Source organism: Hemitrygon akajei, chromosome 24 (genome assembly GCF_048418815.1).
Source record: "Hemitrygon akajei chromosome 24, sHemAka1.3, whole genome shotgun sequence".
NCBI lineage: Eukaryota > Metazoa > Chordata > Chondrichthyes > Myliobatiformes > Dasyatidae > Hemitrygon > Hemitrygon akajei.
The window spans coordinates 37,919,780-37,945,480 of record NC_133147.1 but is presented as its reverse complement, the minus strand read 5'-3'; the positions used below and the strand labels follow the sequence as shown (position 1 = coordinate 37,945,480).

Here is a 25,701-nt window from a genome sequence, read left to right as displayed (position 1 = left end):
CCTGTGCCTCGCTGATCATTGTCACTGAGGGGAGATCCCTGTGCCTCGCTGATCATTGTCACTGAGGGGAGATCCCTGTGCCTCGCTGATCATTGTCACTGAGGGGAGATCCCTGTGCCTCGCTGATCATTGTTACTGAGGAGAGATCCCTGTGCCTCGCTTATCATTGTTACTGAGGGGAGATCCCTGTGCCTCGCTGATCATTGTTACTGAGGAGAGATCCCTGTGCCTCGCTGATTATTGTTACTGAGGAGATCCCTGTGCCTCGCTGATCATTGTTACTGAGGAGATCCCTGTGCCTCGCTGATCATTGTTACTGAGGGGAGATCCCTGTGCCTCGCTGATCATTGTTACTGAGGGGAGATCCCTGTGCCTCGCTGATCATTGTTACTGAGGGGAGATCCCTGTGCCTCGCTGATCATTGTTACTGAGGAGATCCCTGTGCCTCGCTGATCATTGTTACTGAGGAGAGATCCCTGTGCCTCGCTGATCATTGTCACTGAGGAGATCCCTGTGCCTCGCTGATCATTGTCACTGAGGGAAATCCCTGTGCCTCGCTGATCATTGTTACTGAGGGGAGATCCCTGTGCCTCGCTGATCATTGTTACTGAGGGGAGATCCCTGTGCCTCGCTGATCATTGTTACTGAGGGGAGATCCCTGTGCCTCGCTGATCATTGTTACTGAGGGGAGATCCCTGTGCCTCGCTGATCATTGTTACTGAGCGGAGATCCCTGTGCCTCGCTGATTATTGTTACTGAAGGGAGATCCCTGTGCCTCGCTGATCATTGTGACTGAGGGGAGATCCCTGTGCCTCGCTGAACATTGTTACTGAGGGGAGATCCCTGTGCCTCGCTGATCATTGTTACTGAGGAGATCCCTGTGCCTCGCTGATCATTGTTACTGAGGAGAGATCCCTGTGCCTCGCTGATCATTGTCACTGAGGAGATCCCTGTGCCTCGCTGATCATTGTCACTGAGGGGAGATCCCTGTGCCTCGCTGATCATTGTTACTGAGGGGAGATCCCTGTGCCTCGCTGATCATTGTTACTGAGGGGAGATCCCTGTGCCTCGCTGATCATTGTTACTGAGGGGAGATCCCTGTGCCTCGCTGATCATTGTTACTGAGGGGAGATCCCTGTGCCTCGCTGATCATTGTTACTGAGCGGAGATCCCTGTGCCTCGCTGATTATTGTTACTGAAGGGAGATCCCTGTGCCTCGCTGATCATTGTTACTGAGGGGAGATCACTGTGCCTCGCTGATCATTGTTACTGAGGGGAGATCCATGTGCCTCGCTGATCATTGTTACTGAGGAGAGATCCCTGTGCCTCGCTGATCATTGTTACTGAGGGGAGATCCCTGTGCCTCGCTGATCATTGTTACTGAGGGGAGATCCCTGTGCCTCGCTGATCATTGTTACTGAGGAGATCCCTGTGCCTCGCTGATCATTGTTACTGAGGAGATCCCTGTGCCTCGCTGATCATTGTTACTGAGGGGAGATCCCTGTGCCTCGCTGATCATTGTTACTGAGGAGATCCCTGTGCCTCGCTGATCATTGTTAGTGAGGGGAGATCCCTGTGCCTCGCTGATCATTGTTACTGAGGGGAGATCACTGTGCCTCGCTGATCATTGTTACTGAGGAGATCCCTGTGCCTCGCTGATCATTGTTACTGAGGGGAGATCCCTGTGCCTCGCTGATCATTGTTACTGAGGAGATCCCTGTGCCTCACTGATCATTGTTACTGAGGGGAGATCCCTGTGCCTCGCTGATCATTGTTACTGAGGAGAGATCCCTGTGCCTCGCTGATCATTGTTACTGAGGGGAGATCCCTGTGCCTCGCTGATCATTGTTACTGAGGGGAGATCCCTGTGCCTCGCTGATCATTGTTACTGAGGAGAGATCCCTGTGTCTCGCTGATCATTGTTACTGAGGAGATCCCTGTGCCTCGCTGATCATTGTTACTGAGGAGATCCCTGTGCCTCGCTGATCATTGTTACTGAGGAGATCCCTGTGCCTCGCTGATCATTGTTACTGAGGGGAGATCCCTGTGCCTCGCTGATCATTGTTACTGAGGGGAGATCCCTGTGCCTCGCTGATCATTGTTACTGAGGGGAGATCCCTGTGCCTCGCTGATCATTGTTACTGAGGGGAGATCCCTGTGCCTCGCTGATCATTGTTACTGAGGGGAGATCCCTGTGCCTCGCTGATCATTGTTACTGAGGGGAGATCCCTGTGCCTCGCTGATCATTGTTACTGAGGGGAGATCCCTGTGCCTCGCTGATCATTGTTACTGAGGGGAGATCCCTGTGCCTCGCTGATCATTGTTACTGAGGGGAGATCCCTGTGCCTCGCTGATCATTGTTACTGAGGAGAGATCCCTGTGCCTCGCTGATCATTGTTACTGAGGGGAGATCCCTGTGCCTCGCTGATCATTGTTACTGAGGGGAGATCCCTGTGCCTCGCTGATCATTGTTACTGAGGAGATCCCTGTGCCTCGCTGATCATTGTTACTGAGGGGAGATCACTGTGCCTCGCTGATCATTGTTACTGAGGGGAGATCCCTGTGCCTCACTGATCATTGTTACTGAGGAGATCCCTGTGCCTCGCTGATCATTGTTAGTGAGGGGAGATCCCTGTGCCTCGCTGATCATTGTTACTGAGGGGAGATCACTGTGCCTCGCTGATCATTGTTACTGAGGAGATCCCTGTGCCTCGCTGATCATTGTTACTGAGGGGAGATCCCTGTGCCTCGCTGATCATTGTTACTGAGGAGATCCCTGTGCCTCACTGATCATTGTTACTGAGGGGAGATCCCTGTGCCTCGCTGATCATTGTTACTGAGGAGAGATCCCTGTGCCTCGCTGATCATTGTTACTGAGGGGAGATCCCTGTGCCTCGCTGATCATTGTTACTGAGGGGAGATCCCTGTGCCTCGCTGATCATTGTTACTGAGGAGAGATCCCTGTGTCTCACTGATCATTGTTACTGAGGAGATCCCTGTGCCTCGCTGATCATTGTTACTGAGGAGATCCCTGTGCCTCGCTGATCATTGTTACTGAGGAGATCCCTGTGCCTCGCTGATCATTGTTACTGAGGGGAGATCCCTGTGCCTCGCTGATCATTGTTACTGAGGGGAGATCCCTGTGCCTCGCTGATCATTGTTACTGAGGGGAGATCCCTGTGCCTCGCTGATCATTGTTACTGAGGGGAGATCCCTGTGCCTCGCTGATCATTGTTACTGTTGAGATCCTTGTGCCTTGCTGATCATTGTTACTGAGATTCTTGTAACAGCTGTGGCAGACAGTGGGTTTAGTTGGGGGACTGAGGGGATAGAATGGGGCAGTGGGATTAGTCTGGGGTCCGACACAGGGCTGTGGGGAGTTGGGACAGTGGGATTAGTTTGGGGACTGATACGGCTCTGGGGAGAGAGTGGGACAGTGTGATTAGTTTGGGGACTGACACAGGGCTGTGGGAGAGAGTGGGACAGTGGGATTAGTTTGGGGACTGACACAGGTCTGTGGGAGAAAGTGGGACACTGGGATTAGTTTGGGGACTGACACTGGGCTGTGGGATAGAGTGGGACAGTGGGATTAGTTTGGGGACTGACACAGGGCTGTGGTGAGTGTGGGACAGTAGGATTAGTTTGTGGACTGACATGGAGAGTTTGGGGAGAGATTGAGACAGTGGGATTAGTTTGGGTACTGAGACAGGCCTGTGGGGAGAGAATGGGACAGTGCTATTAGTTTGGGGACTGACACAGGGTTGTGGGGAGAGAGTGGGTCAGTGGGATTAGTTTGGGGATTGACACAGGGCTGTGGGGAGAGTGTGGGGCAGTGGGATTAATTTGGGGACTGACACAGGGCTGTCGGGAGAGAGTGGGGCTGTGGGATTAGTTTGGGGACTGACACAGGGCTGTGGGGAGAGAGTGGGACAGTGGGATTACTTTGGGGACTGACACACGGCTGTGTGGGGAGAGAGTGTGACAGTGGGATTAGTTTGGGGTCCAACACAGGGCTGTGGGGAGAGAATGGGACAGTGTGATTAGTTTGGGGACTGACACAGTGCTGTGGGGAGAGAGTGGGACAGTGGGATTAGTTTGGGGACTGACACAGGGCTGTGGGTGAGAGTAGTACAGTGGGATTAGTTTGGGGACTGACACAGGGCTGTGGGGAGAGAGTGGGACAGTGGGATTAGTTTGGGGACTGACACAGGGCTGTGGGAGAGAGTGGGACAGTGGGATTAGTTTGGGGACTGACACAGGGCTGTCGGGAGAGAGTGGGGCTGTGGGATTAGTTTGGGGACTGACACAGGGCTGTGGGGAGTGTGGGGCAGTGGGAATAGTTTGGGGACTGACACGGGACTGTGGGTGAGAGTGGGACAGTGGGAATAGTTTGGGGACTGACACGGGACTGTGGGTGAGAGTGGGACAGTGGGAATAGTTTGGGGACTAACACGGGACTGTGGGGAGAGAGTGGGACAGTGGGATTAGTTTGGGGTCCGACACAGGGCTGTGGGGAGAGAATGGGACAGTGGGATTAGTTTGGGGACTGACACAGGGCTGTGGGGAGAGAGTGGGACATTGGGATTAGTTTGGGGACTGACACAGGGCTGTGGGTGAGAGTGGTACAGTGGGATTAGTTTGGGAACTGACGGCTCTGTGGGGAGAGAGTGGGACAGTGGGATTAATTTGGGGACTGACACACAGCTGTGGGTAGAGAGTGGGACAGTGGGATTAGTTTGGGGTCCGACACTGGGCTGTGGGGAGAGAGTGGGACAGTGGGATTAGTTTGGGGACTGACACAGGGCTGTGGGTGAGAGTGGGACAGTGGGATTAGTTTGGGGACTGACACAGGGCTGTGGGGAGAGAGTGGGGCTGTGGGATTAGTTTGGGGACTGTCACGGCTCTGTGGGGAGAGAGTGGGACAGTGGGATTAGTTTGGGGACTGACACACAGCTCTGTGGGGAGAGAGTGGGACAGTGGGATTAGTTTGGGGACTGACACAGGGCTGTGGGGAGAGAGTGGGACAGTGGGATTAGTTTGGTGTCTGACACTGGGCTGTGGGGATAGAGTGGGACAGTGGGATTAGTTTGGTGTCTGACACAGGGCTGTGGGGAGAGAGTGGGACAGTGGGATTAGTTTGGTGTCTGACACTGGGCTGTGGGGAGAGAGTGGGACAGTGGGATTAGTTTGGGGACTGACACAGGGCTGTGGGGAGAGAGTGGGACAGTGGGAATAGTTTGGGGACTAACACGGGACTGTGGGTGAGAGTGGTACAGTGGGATTAGTTTGGGGACTGACACGGGGCTGTGGGGAGAGAGTGGGGCTGTGGGATTAGAGAGGAGAGAGGGATGAGCAGGTGAAGTGGGCCACAATGGGGAAGTTATGCAAAGCGATTATATTTCCCAGGAGTCCGTTGGCAGAATTGTGGGTCTGTGTGTGGGTTTCCATCTTTTGGTGACAGAAATCTTTCAGGAAGTTCAACACTGTGATGTAAGCAAAGTTTTTTTTAATTACAGAATAACAAAGTGAGTCATAAGTTCACAAACAGTGATACAAAAGTTATACAGACCATCTCACATGGACATACTCCAAACCCACCCAAACCGTCCCATCACACACTCCCGCTGTCAGACACTGTGTTAATCTCCCTCCACGCTGTCCCATCACACACTCCCGGGGTCAGACACTGTGTTAATCTCCCTCCACGCTGTCCCATCACACACTCCCGGGGTCAGACACAGATTGAATCTCCCTCCACACCGTCCCATCACACACTCCCGGGGTCAGACACAGAGTGAAGCTCCCTCCACACCGTCCCATCACACACTCCCGGGGTCAGACACAGAGTGAATCTCCCTCCACACCGTCACATCACACACTCCCGGGGTCAGACACAGAGTGAAGCTCCCTCCACACCGTCACATCACACACTCCCGGGGTCAGACACAGAGTGAATCTCCCTCCACACCGTCCCATCACACACTCCCGGGGTCAGACGCAGAGTGAATCTCCTTCCACACCGTCCCATCACACACTCCCGGGGTCAGACACAGAGTGAATCTCCCCCCACACCGTCCCATCACACACTCCCGGGGTCAGACACAGAGTGAAACTCCCTCCACACCATCGAAACATGGTTACATGCATTCCCCTCCACCCCCCTCCCTCCCCACCTTCTCTACCCCCTGCTGCCCCTCAGTGGGTCCTAATGAAGACCAGCCTGCCTGAGTGGATCAGGTCAGCCACATAGACCAACAGGTTGAAGGCCGTCAGCACGGCCACGGCCACCTGGCTGTCCCAATAGCAGCCTCGTCCGCAGTTGTGCGGCCGGCTGCTGTGGCCGTAGCGGCGGTCAAAGCAGAAGAGTGGCCAGAGGATGGTGGCAGTGGCGTACAGCAGGACGCCCAGCAGTGCGTAGGCCCCCAGCCAGCGCTCCAGCGGCGTGGGGAGCCAGGAGGAACGGCCAGTCAGGAAGAGGAGGATCAGCAGGGCAGCCAGGATGAAGCAAATGCAGTACACAGCCAGGCACCACTGCAAGGCCGGGTATCTATCGTAGGACGTGTTCCCCACAAAGGCAAAGATGACTCCTGCGGCGAAGGCCTCCACCACCTTCAGCAGACCGGGCACAGTCGCCAGGTAACCGGTCACCTCCCCCGGCCTGGCCTTGCTCAGCCAGACCTGCACCGCGTAGGCCACTGTCGCCAGGCAGGAGGCAACAGTGGCGGTGACCGTGTACTCCTGCTGCCTGCTGTCCTGGTTGACGAAGCGGACTGGGTAGATGATGGAGGCCGAGAGGCACAGCAGGCCCGAGAAGGCAGCCAGGGCGACTGGAGCCTCCCGCCAGGAGACGGGGGCCTTGGACGTCAGGCCTGCTACCTCGAGCAGCAGCACCAGGGCGATGGTGGCAAATGAGAAGCACCAGGCAAAGAGGCACCAGCTACCAAACTGGCCCCACCAGACTCTGGAGTGCACCACCAGGCTGAAGGCCAGGCAGGTCATGAAGAGGGCTGCCAGACGCGCGTAGCCCAGCCGTGAGTTCAGGGCCTGCAGGTTCACCACTGCCATCGTCCTGGGGGGAGACAAAGAGGGGAGTGAGTTAGTCCGAGGGAAAGTAAGGAGGGAGTCACACCATATAACAGAGACTTTGTAAATGTGAGGGAAAATTGTGGGTAGAACACACAGCATTGGCCTTCCTTCGGGGGGGGGGGAGTAGAGAGCAGTTATTGTGGGGGAAATCTGGAGAGGGGGGGAAAGAGTCTCACCATATACATAGACCATAGGACACAGAAAGGTTCAGCACAGGAGCAGGCAATTCAACCCACAATTTTGTGCCAAACAAACTTAATCAACCTCTGGCCCGCGGACCGATACCAAGCCTGCAGCTTGCGAGGGTGACGACATAGCCAGAGGGCACCCAGCACATCTTTAAGAGAAAAGCCGAAATAAACAAGCTAATTAATTAGGTGCCGGCTGGCACGTAAATGTTGGCCCAGATCAGAGGCAAATTGGTCCACGGGCTGGAGGTTCGGGACCACTGGACTAAACGAATCCCTTCTGCCTACATAGTGTTCAGACAGACAGACATACTTTATTGATCCCGAGGGAAATTGTTTTGTTACAGCTGCACCAACCAAGAATAGTGAAGAAATATGTCAATATAAAACCATAAATAATTAAATAATAATAAGTAAATTATGCCCAGTGGAAATAAGTCCAGGACCAGCCTATTGGCTGAGGGTGTCTGACACTCCGAGGGAGGAGTTGTAAAGTTTGATGGCCACAGGTTGGAATGACATCCTATGACGCTCAGTGTTACATCTCGGTGGAATGAGTCTCTGGCTGAATGGACTCCTGTGCCTAACCAGTACATTATGGAGTGGATGGGAGTCATTGTCCAAGATGGCATGCAACTTGGACAGCATCCTCTTTTCAGAAACCACCGTCAGAGAGTCCAGTTCCACCCCCACAACATCACTGGCGTTACAAATGAGTTTGTTGATTCTGTTGGTGTCTGCTACCCTCAGCCTGCTGCCCCAGCACACAACAGCAAACATGATAGCACTGGCCACCACAGCCTCGTAGAACATCCTCAGCATCGTCCGGCAGATGTTAAAGGACCTCAGTCTCCTCAGGAAATAGAGACGGCTCTGACCCTTCTTGTAGACAGCCTCAGTGTTCTTTGACCAGTCCAGTTTATTGTCAATTCGTATCCCCAGGTATTTGTAATCCTCCACCAGGTCCACACTGACTCCTTGGATGGAAACTGGTCACCGGTGCCTTAGCCCTCCTCAGGTCCACCACCAGCTCCTTAGTCTTTTTCACATTAAGCTGCAGATGATTCTGCCTGCACCATGTGACAAAGTTTCCCACCATTGCACCATCTCCCTCTGTTCCCCGTACACAAATCCGATTTCCCACCGGTCCCCATATACAATGTCCATCTCCCTCCATTCCACATATACAAAGTCAATTTCCCTCTGTTCCACATATACAATGTCCACCTCCATCTGTTCCCCATACACAATGACCATCACCCTCCGTTTCCGCGTACACAATGTCCATCTCCCTCCGCTCCCTATACACAATGACCATCTCCCTCCGTTTCTGCATACACAATGACCATCTCCCTCCATTTCCCCGTACACAATGTCCATCTCTCTCCGTTCCCCGTACACAATGTCCATCTCCCTCGGATTCTCGTACAGGATGTCGATCTCCCTCCGTATCCCACATACAATATCCATGTCCCTCAAGTCCCCTATATTATGTCCATCTCCCTCCATTTCCCCGTACACAATGTCCATCTCCCTCCATTTCCCGTACACAATGTCCATCTGCCTCTGTTCCCCGTACACAATGTCCATCTCCCTCCGTTTCCCGAACACAATGTCCATCTCCCTCTGTTCCCCTTGCACAATGTCCATCTCCCTCCATTCCCCGTACACAATGTCTGTCTCCCTCCGTTCACCATACACAATGTCCATCTACCTCTGTTCCCCGTACACAATGTCCATCTCCCTCTGTTCCCCGTACACAATGTCCATCTCCCTCTGTTCCCCGTACACAATGTCCAGCTCACAAATAGAGAAAGCTTGTAGACAATGCGAGAGGGAGGATAGGCAGATGATAGAAAAGGGACGCACTCATCCGATGGTTTGAGATGTATATATTTTAATGCAAGGAGTGTTGTGAACAAAGTTGATGAGCTTAGAGCGTGGATCAGTATTTGAAGATATGACGTTGTGGCCGTTACAGAGACTTGGATGGCTCAGGGACAAGATTGGTTACTCCAAGTGCCGCGTTTTAGATGTTTCAGAAAGGACAGGGAGGGAGGCAAAAGAGGTGGGGGCGTGGCACTGTTGATCAGAGATAGTGTCACAGCTGCAGAAAAGGTGGACGCCATGGAGGGATTGTCTACGGGGTCCCTGTGTGTGGAGGTTAGGAACAGGAAGGGGTCAATAACTTTACTGGGTGTTTTTTTATAGACCGCATAATAGTAACAGGGATATCGAGGAGCAGTTAGGGAAACAGATCCTGGAAAAGTGTAATAATAAGAGTTGTTGTGATGGGAGATTTTAATTCCCCAAATATTGATTGGCATCTCCCTAGAGTGAGGGGTTTAGATGGGGTGGAATTTGTTAGGTGTGTTCAGGAAGGTTTCTTGATAAGCCCATAAGAGGAGAGACTGTACTTGATCTGGTATTGGGAAATGAATCTGGTCAGGTGTCAGATCTCTCAGTGGGAGAGCATTTTGGAGATAATGATCACAACTCTATCTCTTTTACAATAGCATTGGAGAGGGATAGGAACAGACAAGTTAGAAAAGCTTTTAAGTGGAGAAAGGGGAATTATGAGGCTATCAGGCAGGAAATTGGAAGCTTAAATTGGGAACAGCTGTTCTCAGGGAAATGTGTGGAAGAAATGTGGCAAATATTCAGGGGATATTTGTGTAGAGCTCTGTATAGGTATGTTCCAATGAGACAGGGAAGGTATGGTAGGGTACAGGAACTATGATGTACAAAGGCTATAATAAATTTAGTCAAGGAGAAAGGAAAAGCTTACAAAAGTTTCAGAGAGCTAGGTAATGTTAGAGATCCAGAGGATTATAAGGCTAACAGGAAGGAGCTTAAGAAGGAAATTAGGAGAGCCAGGAGGGGCCATGAGAAGGCCTTGGTGGACAGGATTAAGGAAAACCCCAAGGAATTCTACAAGTATGTGAAGAGCAAGAGGATGAGACGTGACAGAATAGGACCTATCAAGTGTGACAGTGGAAAAGTGTGAATGGAACCGGAGGAAATAGCAGAGGTACTTAATGAATACTTTACTTTAGTATTCACTATGGAAAAGGATCTTAGTGACTGTAGTGATGACTGAAAAGCTTGAACATGTAGATATTAAGAAAGAGGAAGTTGGATAAGTTGCCAGGACTGGATGAAATGTACCCCAGCTACTGTGGGAGGCGAAGGAGGAGATTGCTGAGCCTCTGTTGATGATCTTTGCATCATCAATGGGGATGGGAGAGATTCCGGAGGATTGGAGGGTTGCAGATGTTGTTCCTTTATTGAAGAAAGGGGGTAGAGATAGCCCTGGAAATTATAGACCAGAGAGTCTTACTTCAGTGGTTGGTAAGTTGATGGAGAAGATCCTGAGAAGCAGGATTTATGAACATTTGGAGAGGTATAATATGATTAGGAATAGTCAGCATGACTTTGTCAAGGGCAGGTTGTGCCTTACAATCCTGACTGAATTTTTTGAGGATGTGACTAAACACATTGATGAAGGAAGAACAGTGGATGTAGTGTATATGGATTTCAAAAAGGTATTTGATAAGGTACCCCATGCAAGGCTTACTGAGAAAGTAAGGAGCCTTGGGATCCAAAGGGACATTGCTTTGTGGATTGAGAACTGGCTTGCTTACAGGAGGCAAAGAGTGGTTGTAGACGGGTCATATTCTGCATGGAGGTCGGTGACCTGTGGTGTGCCTCAGGGATCTGTTCTGGGACCCTTACTCTTTGTGATTTTTATAAATGACCTGGATGAGGAAGTGGAGGGATGGGTTAGTAAGTTTGCTGATGATACAAAGGTTGGAGGTGTTGTGGATAGTGTGGCGGGACTGTCAGAGGTTACAGCGGGACATTGATGCAGAACTGGGCTGAGAAGTGGCAGATGGAGTTCAACCCAGATAAGTGTGAAGTGCAACACAAGTGAATCTGCAGATGCTGGAAATAAATAAAAACACAAAATGCTGGCAGAACTCAGCAGGCCAGACAGCATCTGTGGGAGGAGGTAGTGACGACGTTTCAGGCCGAAACCCTTCATCAGGAGTGAAGTAACATGGGATGGTCGAGGGGGGATAAGAAGGGGGGGAAGGGATAAAGTAGAAAGCTAGGAAGTGATAGGCTGGAGGGAAATGGGCTAGGGGGGGAAGGTGGAGAATTATGGGAAATAAAAGAGAAAGAAAGGTATGGCTGGGGGGAGATTATAGTGAGGGGGGAAAAAGAGAGAGAAAGAGAACCAGACTAAAATTATAGATAGGGATGGGGTAAGAGGGGGGCAGGGGTATCAACGGAGTTCTGTGAGTTGGATGTTCATGCCGGCAGGTAGGAGGCTACCTAGGTGGGAGATAAGGTATTGCTCCATCGACCTGCGTGTGGCCTCATCTTGACGGTAGAGGAGGCCATGGACAGACATGTCGGAGCGGGAGTGGTCTGTGGAATTGAAGTGTGTGGCCACAGGGAGATCCCACCACTGCTGGAGGACTGAGTGCCGGTGTTCGGCGAAACGGTCTGGATCACTGGACCACTATCAACTCTGCCCTCCATCGCGTCTCCCGTATTTCACGCACCTCTGCCCTCACCCCATCCCCCCGCTAGCCCACCAGGGATAGAGTCCCCCGGTCCTCACCTATCACCCCACAGGTCCAACGTATAATCCTCCGTAACTTCCGCCACCTCCTACGTGATCCCACCACCAGCTACATCTTCCCCTCCCCCCCACTCTCGGCTTTCCGCAGGGATCGCTCCCTACGCGACTCCCCTGTCCATTCATCCCCCCCATCCCTCCCCACTGACCTCCCTCCGGGCACTCATCCCTGCAAACGGAAGAAGTGCTACACCTGCCCCCACATTTCTTCCCTCACCACCATCCCAGGCCCCAGACAGTCCTTTCAGGTGAGGCACTACTTCACCTGCGAGTCAGCTGCGAGTCATCCGGTGCTCCCGATGTGGCCGCTTATACATTGGGGAGACCCGCCACAGACTGGGAGACCGTTTCGCCGAACACCGGCGCTCAGTCCTCCAGCGGTGGCGGGATCTCCCTGTGGCCACACACTTCAATTCCACAGACCACTCCCACTCTGACATGTCTGTCCATGGCCTCCTCTACCGTCAAGATGAGGCCACACGCAGGTCGATGGAACAATACCTTATCTCCCGCCTCGGTAGCCTCCTACCTGCCGGCATGAACATCCAACTCACAGACCTCCGTTGATACCCCTGCCCCCCTTTACCCCCATCCCTATCTATTATTTCAGTCTGGTTCTCTCTTTTTTCCCCCCTCACGATAATCTCCCCCCAGCCCTACCTTTCTTTCTCTTTTATTTCCCATAATTCTCCACCTTCCCCCCTAGCCCATTTCCCTCCAGCCTATCACTTCCTAGCTCTCTACTTTATCCCTCCCCCCACTTCTTATCCCCCCTCGACCATCCCATGTTACTTCACTCCTGATGAAGGGTTTCGGCCTGAAACGTCGTCACTACCTCCTCCCACAGGTGCTGTCTGGCCTGCTGAGTTCTGCCAGCATTTTGTGTTTTTCAGTGTAAAGTGGTTGATTTTGGTAGGTCCATTGTGAAGGCAGAATATAGTACTAATGGTAAGACTCTTGGCAGAGTGGAGGATCAGAGGGATCTTGGGGTCCGAGTTCATTAGATGCTCAAAGCTGCTACTCAGGTTGACTCTGTGGTTAAGAAGGCATACGGTGCATTGGCCTTCATCAATCGTGGAATTGAGTTTAGGAGCCGAGAGGTAATGTTGCAGCTATATAGGACCCCACTTGGAGTACTGTGCTCAGTTCTGGTCGCCTCACTACAGGAAGGATGTGGAAGCCATAGAAAGGGTGCAGAGGAGATTTATGAGGATGTTGCCTGGATTGGGGAGCATGCCTTGTGAGAATAGGTTGAGTGAACTTGGCCTTTTCTCCTTGGAGCGACGGAGGATGAGAGGTGACCTGATAGAGGTGTACAAGATGATGAGAGGCATTGATCGTGTGGATAGTCAGAGGCTTTTTCCCAGGGCTGAAATGGTTGCCACAAGAGGACACAGATTTAAGGTGCTGGGGAGTAGGTACAGAAGAGATGTCAGGGGTAATTTTTTTACTAAGAGTGTGGTGAGTGTGTGGAATGGGCTGCCGGCAACGGTGGTGGAGGTGGATACGATAGGGTCTTTTAAGAGGCTTTTAGGTAGCTACATGGAGCTTAGTAAAATAGAGGGCTATTGGTAAGCCGAGTAATTTCTAAGGGAAGGACATGTCCGGCCTGTATTGTGCTGTAGGTTTTCTATGTTTCAATGTTTCTATCTCCCTCTGTTCCCCGTACACAATGTCCATCTCCCTCCGTTCCCCGTACATAATGTCCATCTCCCTCCGTTCCCCGTACATAATGTCCATCTCCCTCCGTTCCCCGTACACAATGTCCATCTCCCCCCATTCCCCGTACAGAATGTCCATCTCCCCCCGTTCCCCGTACACAATATCCATCTCCCCCCGTTCCCCGTACACAATATCCATCTCTCTCCGTTCCCCGTACACAATGTCCATCTCCCTCCGTTCCCCGTACACAATGTCCGTCTCCCTCCGTTCCCCGTACACAACGTCCATCTCCCTCCATTCCCCGTACACAATGTCCATCTCCCTCCATTCACCGTACACAATGTCCATCTCTCTCCGTTCCCCATACACAATGTCCATCTCCGTACACAATGTCCATCTCCCTCCATTCCCCGTACACAATGTCCGTCTCCCTCCGTTCACCGTACATAATGTCCATCTCCCTCCGTTCCCCGTACACAATGTCCATCTCTCTCCGTTCCCCATACACAATGTCCATCTCCGTACACAATGTCCATCTCCCTCCATTCCCCGTACACAATGTCCGTCTCCCTCCGTTCACCGTACATAATGTCCATCTCCCTCCGTTCCCCGTACACAATGTCCATCTCCCTCTGTTCCCCGTACACAATGTCCATCTCCCTCCGTTCCCGATACACAATGTCCATCTCCCTCCATTCCCCATACACAATGTCCATCTCTCTCCATTCCCCGTACACAATGTCCATCTCCCTCCGTTCCCCGTACACAATGTCCATCTCTCTCCGTTCCCCATACACAATGTCCATCTCCGTACACAATGTCCATCTCCCTCCATTCCCCGTACACAATGTCCGTCTCCCTCCGTTCACCGTACATAATGTCCATCTCCCTCCGTTCCCCGTACACAATGTCCATCTCCCTCTGTTCCCCATACACAATGTCCATCTCCCTCCGTTCCCGATACACAATGTCCATCTCCCTCCATTCCCCATACACAATGTCCATCTCCCTCCATTCCCCGTACACAATGTCCATCTCTCTCCGTTCCCCGTACACAATGTCCATCTCCCCCGTTCTCTGCACATCCATGTGCCTGTCTGTCAGCCGGAGAGACACTGCTATTGTACCTACGTGCCCTACCATCACTTGCAGCACATGCCATGCATCCGCCCCTCTCTGTGTAAAAATATCTGCTTGGAAATTTTCCCCTCAGACGTTAACTAGACATTTACACATTGGGGAAGAAGATATTGTGGTTGAGGCAGGTATCATTTAAGAAACACTAGGGTGGGTACATGAAAGTGCGGGTCATATAGGCCGAACATTGAAGACTTGGGCTGTGGTTGGAATGGAGAGGCTGGGCCGAAGGATCTGTATCTGTGCTGTTTTAGTTTATGTCCCAATTCTTCCCCTTCTCACCATAACCCTTAGCAGCCTGTCAATCAAGAACCTATCAACTCCTGCCAGAAACGTACCCCATGATGTTGGCTCTGTAGCTGTCTGTTAAGGAATTCCACAGACTCACCACCCTCTGGCTGAAAGAAAATTCCTTCTCATCTCTGTTCCTCTCTTCTGAGGCTGTTCCCCTCTGGTCCTAAACTCCCCCACTATAGGAAACATCCTCTCCGCATCCACTCTATCTGTGCCCTCTGGTCCTAAACTCCCCCACTATAGGAAACATCCTCTCCACATCCACTCTATCTGTGTCCTCTGGTCCTAGACTCCCCCACTATAGGAAACATCCTCTCCACATCCACTCTATCTGTGTCCTCTGGTCCTAGACTCCCCCACTATAGGAAACATCCTCTCCACATCCACTCTATCCTTGTCCTCTGGTCCTAGACTCCCCCACGATAGGAAACATCCCCTCCACATTCACTCTATCCATGTCCTCTGGTCCTAGACTCCCCCACTATAGGAAACATCCTCTCCACATCCACTCTATCCTTGTCCTCTGGTCCTAGACTCCCCCACTATAGGAAACATCCTCTCCACATCCACTCTATCTGTGCCCTCTGGTCCTAAACTCCCCCACGATAGGAAACATCCTCTCCACATCCACTCTATCTGTGTCCTCTGGTCCTAGACTCCCCCACTATAGGAAACATCCTCTCCACATCCACTCTATCCTTGTCCTCTGGTCCTAGACTCCCCCACTATAGGAAACATCCTCTCCACATCCACTCTATCCGTGTCCTCTGGTCCTAGACTCCCCCACTATAGGAAACATCCTCTCCACATCCACTCTATCTGTGCCCTCTGGTCCTGAACACCCTACCATAGGAAACATCCTCTCCACATCCACTCTATCTGTGTCCTCTGGTTCTAGACTCCCCCACTATAGGAAACATCCTCTCCACATCCACTCTATCTGTGTCCTCTGGTTCTAGACTCCCCCACTATAGGAAACATCCTCTCCACATCCACTCTGTGCCCTCTGGTCCTGAACACCCCACCATAGGAAACATGCTCTCCACATCCACTCTGTGCCCTCTGGACCTGAACACCCCACCAAAGGGAACATCCTCTCCACATCCACTCTGTGCCCTCTGGTCCTGAACACCCCCACCATAGGAAACATCCTCTCCACACCCACTCTGTGCCCTCTGGTCCTGAACACCCCACCATAGGAAACATCCTCTCCACATCCACTCTGTGCCCTCTGGTCCTGAACACCCCACCATAGGAAACATGCTCTCCACATCCACTCTGTGCCCTCTGGACCTGAACACCCCACCAAAGGGAACATTCTCTCCACAGCCACTCTGTGCCCTCTGGTCCTGAACACCCCCACCATAGGAAACATCCTCTCCACATCCACTTCGTGCCCTCTGGTCCTGATCACCCCCACATGAGAAACATCCTCTCCACATCCACTCTGTGCCCTCTCGTCCTGAACACCTCCACTATAGGAAACATGCTCTCCACATCCACTCTGTGCCCTCTTGTCCTAAACTCCCCCACTATAGGAAACATCCTCTCCACATCCACTCTGTGTGAGCATTTCAATATTTGGTAGGTTTCAATGACATCCACTCTCATTGTTCTAAATTCCAGTGAGTACAGGCCCAGAGTCATCAACGTCTCCTCATGGGTTAACCCTATGATTTCTGGAATCATTCTCATGACCTTGTCCAATGCCAGTAAATCCTTTCAAAACTGCTCACAAAATCCCAATGTGGATGTAACTCCTCAGCATTACATCCTTGCCTTTATATTCTGTCAAGGGTGGGCTGGCTCCTTCCCCTTGCAGTTTCCTGATCCCATCCGTGTGCGTCTGGTTCTCAAAACATGAACACTAGCATTGCATTTGCCTTCCGCACCACTGACTCAGCCTGCTCGTTATCCTTTAAGGGATCCTGCACGAGGACTGCCAACTCTCTTTGCACCTCTGAGTTTTGAATTTTCTCCCTGCTTTGAAAAATGGTCCACACCTTTATTCCTTCTACCAAAGTGCATGACCATTCACTAATCTACAGTGTTCAATATACATTAATGTTACAATATACATTAATGATTTAGATGAAGGGATTAAAAGTAACATTAGCAAATTTGCTGATGACACAAAGCTGGGTGGCAGTGTGAAATGTCAGGAAGATGTTATGAGAATGCAGGGTGACTTGGGCAGGTTGGGTGAGTGGGCAAATGTATGGCAGATGCAGTTTAATGTGGATAAATGTGAGGTTAAATGTGAGGAAGGCAGATTACTATCTAAATGGAATCAAGTTAGGAAAAGGGGAAGTACAACCAGATCTAGGTGTTCTTGTACATCAGTCAATGAAAGCAAGCATGCAGGTACAGCAGGCAGTGAAGAAAGCTAATGGCATGCTGGCCTTTATAACAAGAGGAATTGAGTATAGGAGTAAAGAGGTCCTTCTGCAGCTGTACAGGGCCCTGGTGAGACCCCACCTGGAGTATTGTGTGCAGTTTTGGTCTCCCAAATTTGACGAAGGACATTCTTGCTATTGAGGGAGTGCAGCATAGGTTCACAAGGTTAATTCCCGGAATGGCGGGACTGTCATATGTTGAAAGATTGGAGCGACTGGGCTTGTATACACTGGAATTTAGAAGGATGAGAGGGGATCTGATTGAGACATATTGTGGCGACCCACTTCCTAGCGCACTCGAACCGGCTCACAAATAGCCAGCGCGCCGGCACAAAGGCCAGTCCCAAAAGGGCACCAGGTCTGCTTCACCAGCAAGGGGAAAAGCCCGCGTGGGACTGTGAATACGTGCCCCCTACAGCATCCGCGCGCGGGACAGGACTGTGAATACGCGCCCCCTACAGCATTCTCGCCCGGGGAGGGCGGGATCAGGAAGGCTTTAAAGCGAGGCCGCGAAGTTCGAATAAAATCTTTTTGTAACTGTAGCTCACCGACTCCGTGTCGTAATTTCAGCGCTGCGTGTAGCACACCGCTACAATATAAATCTTATATTGGACACGCTGGAGGCAGGAAGCATGTTCCCGCTGACGGGTGAGTCCAGAACTAGAGGCCACCGTTTAAGAATAAGGGGTAGGCCATTTAGAACAGAGATGCGGAAAAACTTTTTCACCCAGAGAGTGGTGGATATGTGGAATGCTCTGCCCCAGAAGGCAGTGGAGGCCAAGTCTCTGGATGTATTCAAGAGAGAGTTAGATAGAGCTCTTATAGATAGCAGGGTCAAGGGATATGGGGAGAGGGCAGGAACAGGGTACTGATTGTGTATGATCAGCCATGATCACATTGAATGGCGGGGCTGGCTAAAAGGGTCGAATGGCCTACTCCTGCACCTACTGTCTATTGTCCATCAGCTCCTCCTTTGCCCATTCTCCCAATTTGCCTATGTCCTTCTGCAGACTCACTGCTTCCTCAACACCACCTGCCCCTCCACCTATCGTCCACAAATGGCCATGACACCAGCAATTCCATCATCTAGATTGTATTATGGGACATCTCATCCATGGAAAGGAGGTAGTCAGGTGTGACGTCTTTGAATCGATGGGCCAAATGGCCTTTTTCTGTGCTGTAGTGCTCTCCGACTCTATGACCACACTCATATTACCAGGGGAGGAGTTACTGGTGGTCTTGATAAACCTGATTAGCACTATGTTTCCCAGTCTCCGAACACTGTGCACCCACCTGGGAGAGAAGTGCTCACTCAAACATCATCAACACACAGCTCCATACTTGTATGAAAATAATCTCCGGAGCCCCAAAATCCAGACCTGTCCGATGGAGTGGACTATCACCCCCAGAGATCCCTAGCAGAGCAGTCTTAGCAATATTTTACATGCATTATCCAAAATATCTCCCACAATGTTCCAGTTCGTAAACTCGTCGAGAACGGTCCTCCAACTTCCTGACTCAAATCCCAAAAACCTTTCTACAACTTGAAAAGTCTTGACTCCTATGGCAAACATACTGAATGGTGCCAGAACTGGAACACCAACATGCACCCCCTCCCTGGCAGAGAGCTGATCGATTACCTCACCTTGCTCCTCCTGGCTTTACTACCTGAAAAAAAACCGGATGGTCGCAAACAAACTTTGAAGTCGAGATGCCCGCCAAAACAGTGCAACCACGGGGCACCTGACAAACCCCAGTTTGCCCCTGTGGTGCGCAACCTAGGACATCCTCCAGCTCGTCCAAACATGCCCCCTCACCAAGATCCAAGACAGCTTTGCCCTGGCCCATCGATGTGGCCATGGCTGGGCAAAAAATAATGAGAAGTGTGAAGAGAAAAACTGCTGCTGAACGAAACAATCCCAGGCAACCGAGCACATATTGAGCCCAATCCATCCATGCCGACAACGGTGCCCACCCAGCTAGCCCCAGCTTCCTCCCTCCATTCGGCCCATGTGCCCCCAAGCCCCTTCTCTCCAGGCTTAATGACACCACTGCTCCTGCCTCAACCACCTCCTCTGGCAGCTCGCTCCACACTCACCACCCTCGGAGTGGAAAAGTCAGTGCTCAGGCACCTTTTAAATCTTTCCCCTCTCACTCTAAACCTCTGCCTCCTACGTTTGGACCCCCATCCCCCTGGGGCAAAGACTGACACCGTTCACCTTTGTCTCTCATAAATGTAAACATTTCTATAAGTTTGCCTCTATGCTCCAAAGAATAAAGCCAGCGTCTCCTGATAACTCAGGCCTTCCAGTACTGGCAAAGTTACGGGAAAATGGGGAGGAACTACTGCGATATTTGAGCATCAAACGTGGTGGAACATAACGCAGTACGGACCACGATGTTGTGTCGACCTCTGAACTAACTCCAAGATCATTCCAACCCTTCCCTGCCACATAACCCTCCATTTTTCCATCATCCATTAATGTATTTACGCCTCTCAAAGGTCCTGTATATCTCCCTCTCCCATCACCCCTGACAGCTCACTCACTACTCTCCATGTAAAGAAACTAGCTCTGACATCACCCCTGTACTTGCTTCCAATCAACTTAAAATGATGTCACCTCATATTAGCTATTTCTGTCCTGGGAAAAAGTCTCTGGCTGTCATAGAACATTACAGCACAAAAACAGGCCTTTTGGCCCTTCTTGGCTGTGCTGAACCATTTTTCTGCCTCGTCCCACTGACCTGCACCCGGACCATATCCCTCCAAACCCCTCTCATCCATGTACCTGTCCAAGTTTTTCTTAAATGTTAAAAGTGAGCCCGCATTCACTTCATCTGGCAGCTCATTCCACACTCCCACTCTCTGTGTGAAGAAACCCCCCCTAATGTTCCCTTTAAACTTTTCCCCCTTCACCCTTAACCCATGACCTCTGGTTTTTTTCTCCCCTAGCCTCAGTGGAAAAAGCTCACTTGCAGTCACTCTATCTGTACCCATCATAATTTTATATACTACTATCAAATCTCCCCTCATTCTTCTACACTCCTGGGAATAAAGTCCTAACCTATTCAACCTTTCTCTGTAACTCAGTCTCTCAAGTCCCGGCAACATCCTTGTAAACCTTCTCTGCACTCTTTCAATCTTATTAATATCCTTTAGGTGCACACAATACTCCAAGTTCAGCCTCACCGATGCCTTGTACAACCTCACCATAACATTCCAAACTCTTATACTCTGATTTATAAAGGCCAATGTACCAAAAGCTCTCTTTATGACCCTATCTACCTGTGACGCCACTTTTAGGGAATTTTGTATCTGTATTCCCAGATCCCTCTGTTCTACTACACTCCTCAGTGCCCTACCATTTTCCTTGTATGTTCTGCCTTGGTTTTCCCTTCCAAAGTGTAATACCTCACACTTGTCTGTATGAAACTCCATCTGCCATTTTTCAGCCCATTTTTCCAGCTGGTCCAAATCCCTCTGCAAGCTTTGAAAACCTTCCTCACTGTCCACTACACCTCCAATCTTTGTATCATCAGCAAATTTGCTGATCCAATTTATCACATTATCATCCAGATCTTTGATATAGATGACAAATAACAATGGACCCAGTACTGATCCCTGTGGCACACCACTAGTCACAGGCCTCCACTCAGAGAAGCAATCCTCCACTACCACTCTCTGACTTCTCCCATTGAGCCAATGTCTAATCCAATTTACTACCTCACCATGTATACCTAGCGACTGAATCTTCCTAACTAACCTCCCACGCGGGACCTTGTCAAAGGCCTTACTGAAGTCCATGTAGACAACATCCACTGCCTTCCCTTCATCCACTTCCCTTGTAACCTCCTCGAAAAACTCTTTTTAATACCTCTTTTATAGATTTAAAAATCTATTTAAAATAGATTTTTAATACCTCTTTTATACCTTTTTATAACTCTGTCCACTTTTATTTTATACCTCTGATCATCTTGTAACCTCTATCAAGTCACCTCTCATCCTCCTTCACTCCAAAGAGAAAAGCCACAGCAAGATGAGAGCCTTTCTTCATAAGACACATTCTCTAATCCAGGCAACATGCTGGTGAATCTTTCAGTTTGCCCAGCACTTTTTCCCTTTGTAATAGCAATGGCACTCACAGACCCCTGGCACACTGCTAGTGTCTGCCACAGTGAAGACAAATGCAAAATGCACATTAAGTTCAGCTGCCATTTCTTTGTCCCCCATTACTACCTCACCAGCATCATTTTCCAGTGGTTCAATATCAACTCTTTATATAACTGAGAACAGCTTTCAATATCCTGCTTTTTGGCTAGTCTGCCCTCATATATCATCTTTTCTATTCTTATAGCCTTTTTAGTTGACTTTTGTTGAATTTTAAAAGCTTCCCAAGTTATCTAACTTCTCACTCACTTTTGCTGCCTTACACGCCCTCTTCTTGGCTTTTATGCCGTTAACTTTGTATGGCAGCCAATTTGTATGGCTACCGCTGCCATTTCTTCTCTGGGACATATTTATCCTGTGCCTTTTGAACTATTTCCAGAAACTCCATCTCTGCTCTGCTGACACCCTCCAATCCACATGGGCTCTTAACTTGCTAAGCAGCCTCAAGAGTGGTACCTTGTCAAAGGTCCTCTGAAAGCTAATCTCTCTTTAGATCATCTGCATGGCCTTTGACAGTGTTCTGCACGGCAAGCTGCTCTTGAAGGTTAGATCGCAGGGAGAGAGTGGATTCATAACTAGCTCAGTGATAGGAAGCAGAGAGTGGTGGCCAAAGGTGGTTTCTTAGGCTGAGGCCCGTGTCTACTGGTGTACATGGCATCAGTCCAGTGACCCCTCTGCTCGTTATTTATATAAACAACTTGAATAGCCAGTGATGTAACACTGAAGTCCAGTGAAGACAGTTATCAGGATCTATAGAGGGACCTTGATCAGCCGGGGAAGTGGGCCGAGTGATGACAGCTGCAGTTTAGTTTGGATCAGTGCGAGGTGTTGCATTTTGGAAAGACAAAACAGGGCAGGAGTTTCACAGAGACCCTGGGAGTGTTGTGGAACAGAGGGACCAGCCCAGGATAGATCTATTGGTGTCAACATCTCTGATCTATCCTGGGCCAACATACCGATGCAATTACAAATGTAGCGCCCTGGTTAAGATTTTACTGTTATGCTGTAGGTATCTCATTTTAGCAGTTCTGTAACTACAGTCTGGATGGCAGAATTGGGAGAAGGTTCTAGACAACCTTCTGGGTGGAGAATTTTGTGATGGACTCTGCTATGGGCTGTGGTCTTTTTGGTGGGAGCTGGGAGAAGACAGATGGCTGAGGAGGCCGTCCCTGTGGAACAAGGCGCTTTGTGCAGATGAATGGCTTCAAAGGAGGAAGAACCAATGCTCGCGTGGGCGAGCCCGTTTGTTCGAGATGGATCTTGAGTGATGTTCGGAAAGTGGAGTGTGCTTTCACACAGACCGAGGGTCCAGCTCGTGAGTGACAGACAAATTCAAGATGAGCTCCAACTTGTGTTTAATTATGATGGGCTCTTTGTGTTCTTTCTTTAATAACTCTGGCTGTTCATGTACATAAATATATACTTCCTTTATAATTGTATGCAATGCACGATGTTGTTTTTTGCCAGCAGGGGGTAGGTGGGGGTGGGGGAGGGGGTAGTGAATCACTCCACATTCACTCTCCCAACCTCACGGGTTTGGCTGCTCACACCCTGGACTTACGGAGCCTGAGAAAGGTGGGTTAGCGGGGGCCTAATGAGCTGCATCTCCAGAGTCGCCCAGTAAAAGGGGTTTCACAAAGAAGGCAGGGCAGCAGCTCTGTTTAAGGAAACTTGGCACGTCACCAAAGACACTCGCAGGTTTCTACAGACGTACCGTGGAGAGCATTCTACCTGGTTGCATCACCCTCCGGTATGGCGAGGGCACTGCACGGGATCAGAAAAAGCTGCAGAAAGTTGTAAACTCAGCCAGCTCCATCATAGCACAAGCCTCTCCAGTATCAAGGACAAATTCAAAAGGCAATGCCTCATAAAGGTGACATCCATCATTAAGGACATACCCTCTTCTGATGGACATACCATCAAAGAGAAGGTACACAAGCCTGAAAACACACACTCAACATACCAGGAACAGCCCTTCCCCATCGCCATGAGATTTCTGAATGGACAATGAACCCATAAGCACTTTCCCCCTCTCTCTTTTGCACTACTTATTTAACTTCCTTTAAAAAATATACTTATTGTAATTTGTTGCTTATCTAATAACGTACTGCAGCAGGTTTCACAGCATAGGTCAGCGCTGTTGCAGCTGTACAAGACGTTGGTGAGGCCATGCCTGGCGTATTGTGTTCATTTCTGGTAGGAAAGATGCCACTGAGCTGGGAAGGTGCAGAGGAGGTTTACGAGGATGTTGCCGGGATTCGAGGGACTGAGTTATGGAGAGAGATTGGACAGGTTGGGACTTTACTCCTTGGGACGTAGGAGACTGAGGGGTGACCTTACAGAGGCGTATAAAACCACGAGGGGCACAGGTAGGGTGAATGTGCACAGTCTTTCCCCAGGGGTGGGCAATCAGGAACCAGAGGGCACAGGTTTAAGGTGAGAGGGGAGGGAGATTTAATAGGGACCAGAAAGGCAACTTTCTTCACTCTGTCAACAGAACAAGCCATCAGAATGATAGTTGAGGCAGGTACATTAACAACATTAAAAAACATTTGGACAGATACCTGGATAGGAAAGGTTTTGGCTGAACTATGTTGGCCGCCACGCACCAGTTGTGCTGAAGGATCTGGTTATGTGCTGCGTCACTGTGATCAGATGTGAAGAGTCGATAATTAGATATTAGAAGACAAACAGACCAGGAGTTGTCTGTGTAATTCGTTTAGTGCTAATCTCTGTCTAGTGATTCTAGCCGTCTCTCGGTGCCCACGACCCGCAGGAGAACCAGCCGGCCAGTGCAGGAGCGGTCACTGTGCAGGACTGACTATATTTGGCCAGAGACGCTGGTCTGGCAGTGGGAGAAGGAATCTGTGAATCAGTCAAACTTTCCATACACAGACACCGTACACATCTGGGAATGTGGCGTTCTGGACTTGTTAACCCTTTGTGTGCACTATGGAGAAGGAGAGAGCGCCACGCTGTAGGAGGGATTCCGAGGGAGCACCGTTCTGTGGGAGGGGCGGTAAAGGAGTACTGCTCTGTGGGAGAGGAGTGGTGCGGGAATACCATGCCACGGGAGGGAGCTCTGCGTTGTGGGGGATTTAAGGAGGGAGCTCTGTGGGAGGAGGGGGCAGGAAGGGAGTGCTGTGGGGTGTGGGGAGAGAGCTCTGCATTGGATGGAGCAGAGAGTGGGCTTTGTGTGAGGTGGGGTGGGAGGGGGTGCTGTTTGTGGTGGGGCGAGGAGGGAGCGCAGTATGTAGTGGGATAGGGAGGGAGTTTTTTGTGGAGTGGGAGCACTGAGTGGTGGAGTGGGCTGAGGAGGGAGCGCTGAGTGGTGGGGCGGGGCGAGGAGGGAGCGCTGAGTGGTGGGGCGGGGCAAGGAGGGAGCGCTGAGTGGTGGGGTGGGGTGAGGAGGGAGCGCTGTGTGGTGGGGTGGGGTGAGGAGGGAGCATTGTGTGGTGGGGCGGGGTGAGGAGGGAGCGCTGTGTGGTGGGGTGGGGCGAGGAGGGAGCGCTGTGTGGTGGGGCGGGCGAGGAGGGAGCGCCGAGTGGTGGGGTGGGGCGAGGAGGGAGCGCCGAGTGGTGGGGCGGGGTGAGGAGGGAGCGCTGTGTGGTGGGGCGGGGTGAGGAGGGAGCGCTGTGTGGTGGGGCGGGGCGAGGAGGGAGCGCTGAGTGGTGGGGCGGGGCGAGGAGGGAGCGCTGTGTGGTGGGGCGGGGCGAGGAGGGAGCGCCGAGTGGTGGGGCGGGGCGAGGTGAGGAGGGAGCGCCGAGTGGTGGGGCGGGGCGAGGAGGGAGCGCTGTGTGGTGGGGCGGGGCGAGGAGGGAGCGCCGAGTGGTGGGGTGGGGCGAGGAGGGAGCGCTGTGTGGTGGGGCGGGGTGAGGAGGGAGCGCCGAGTGGTGGGGCGGGGTGAGGAGGGAGCGCTGAGTGGTGGGGTGGGGCGAGGAGGAGCGCTGAGTGGTGGGGTGGGGCGAGGAGGGAGCGCGGAGTGGTGGGGTGGGGTGAGGAGGGAGCGCTGAGTGGTGGGGTGGGGCGAGGAGGGAGCGCTGTGTGGTGGGGCGGGGTGAGGAGGGAGAGCTGTGGTGGGGTGGGGTGAGGAGGGAGCGCTGAGTGGTGGGGTGGGGCGAG

General features: G+C 51.3%; 1 protein-coding gene across 1 annotated transcript; it reads right to left on the bottom strand.

The window, feature by feature from the left end:
* Positions 1-5,488: 5,488 nt before the first annotated feature.
* LOC140716016 (myeloid-associated differentiation marker homolog) lies at positions 5,489-24,415 on the bottom strand. Its single transcript, XM_073028654.1, has 2 exons — positions 24,144-24,415; positions 5,489-7,069 (listed from the first exon to the last, which is right to left on the bottom strand). Exon 2 carries the CDS (start codon positions 7,063-7,065, stop codon positions 6,196-6,198), a length of 870 nt encoding a protein of 289 aa, XP_072884755.1. The 5' UTR covers positions 7,066-7,069; positions 24,144-24,415; the 3' UTR covers positions 5,489-6,195.
* Positions 24,416-25,701: the final 1,286 nt, after the last annotated feature.

What these genes read in the sequence shown, in the direction of transcription:
- LOC140716016 (XM_073028654.1), bottom strand. Translation starts at nt 7,065, where the DNA reads ATGGCAGTGGTGAACCTGCAGGCCCTGAACTCACGGCTGGGCTACGCG.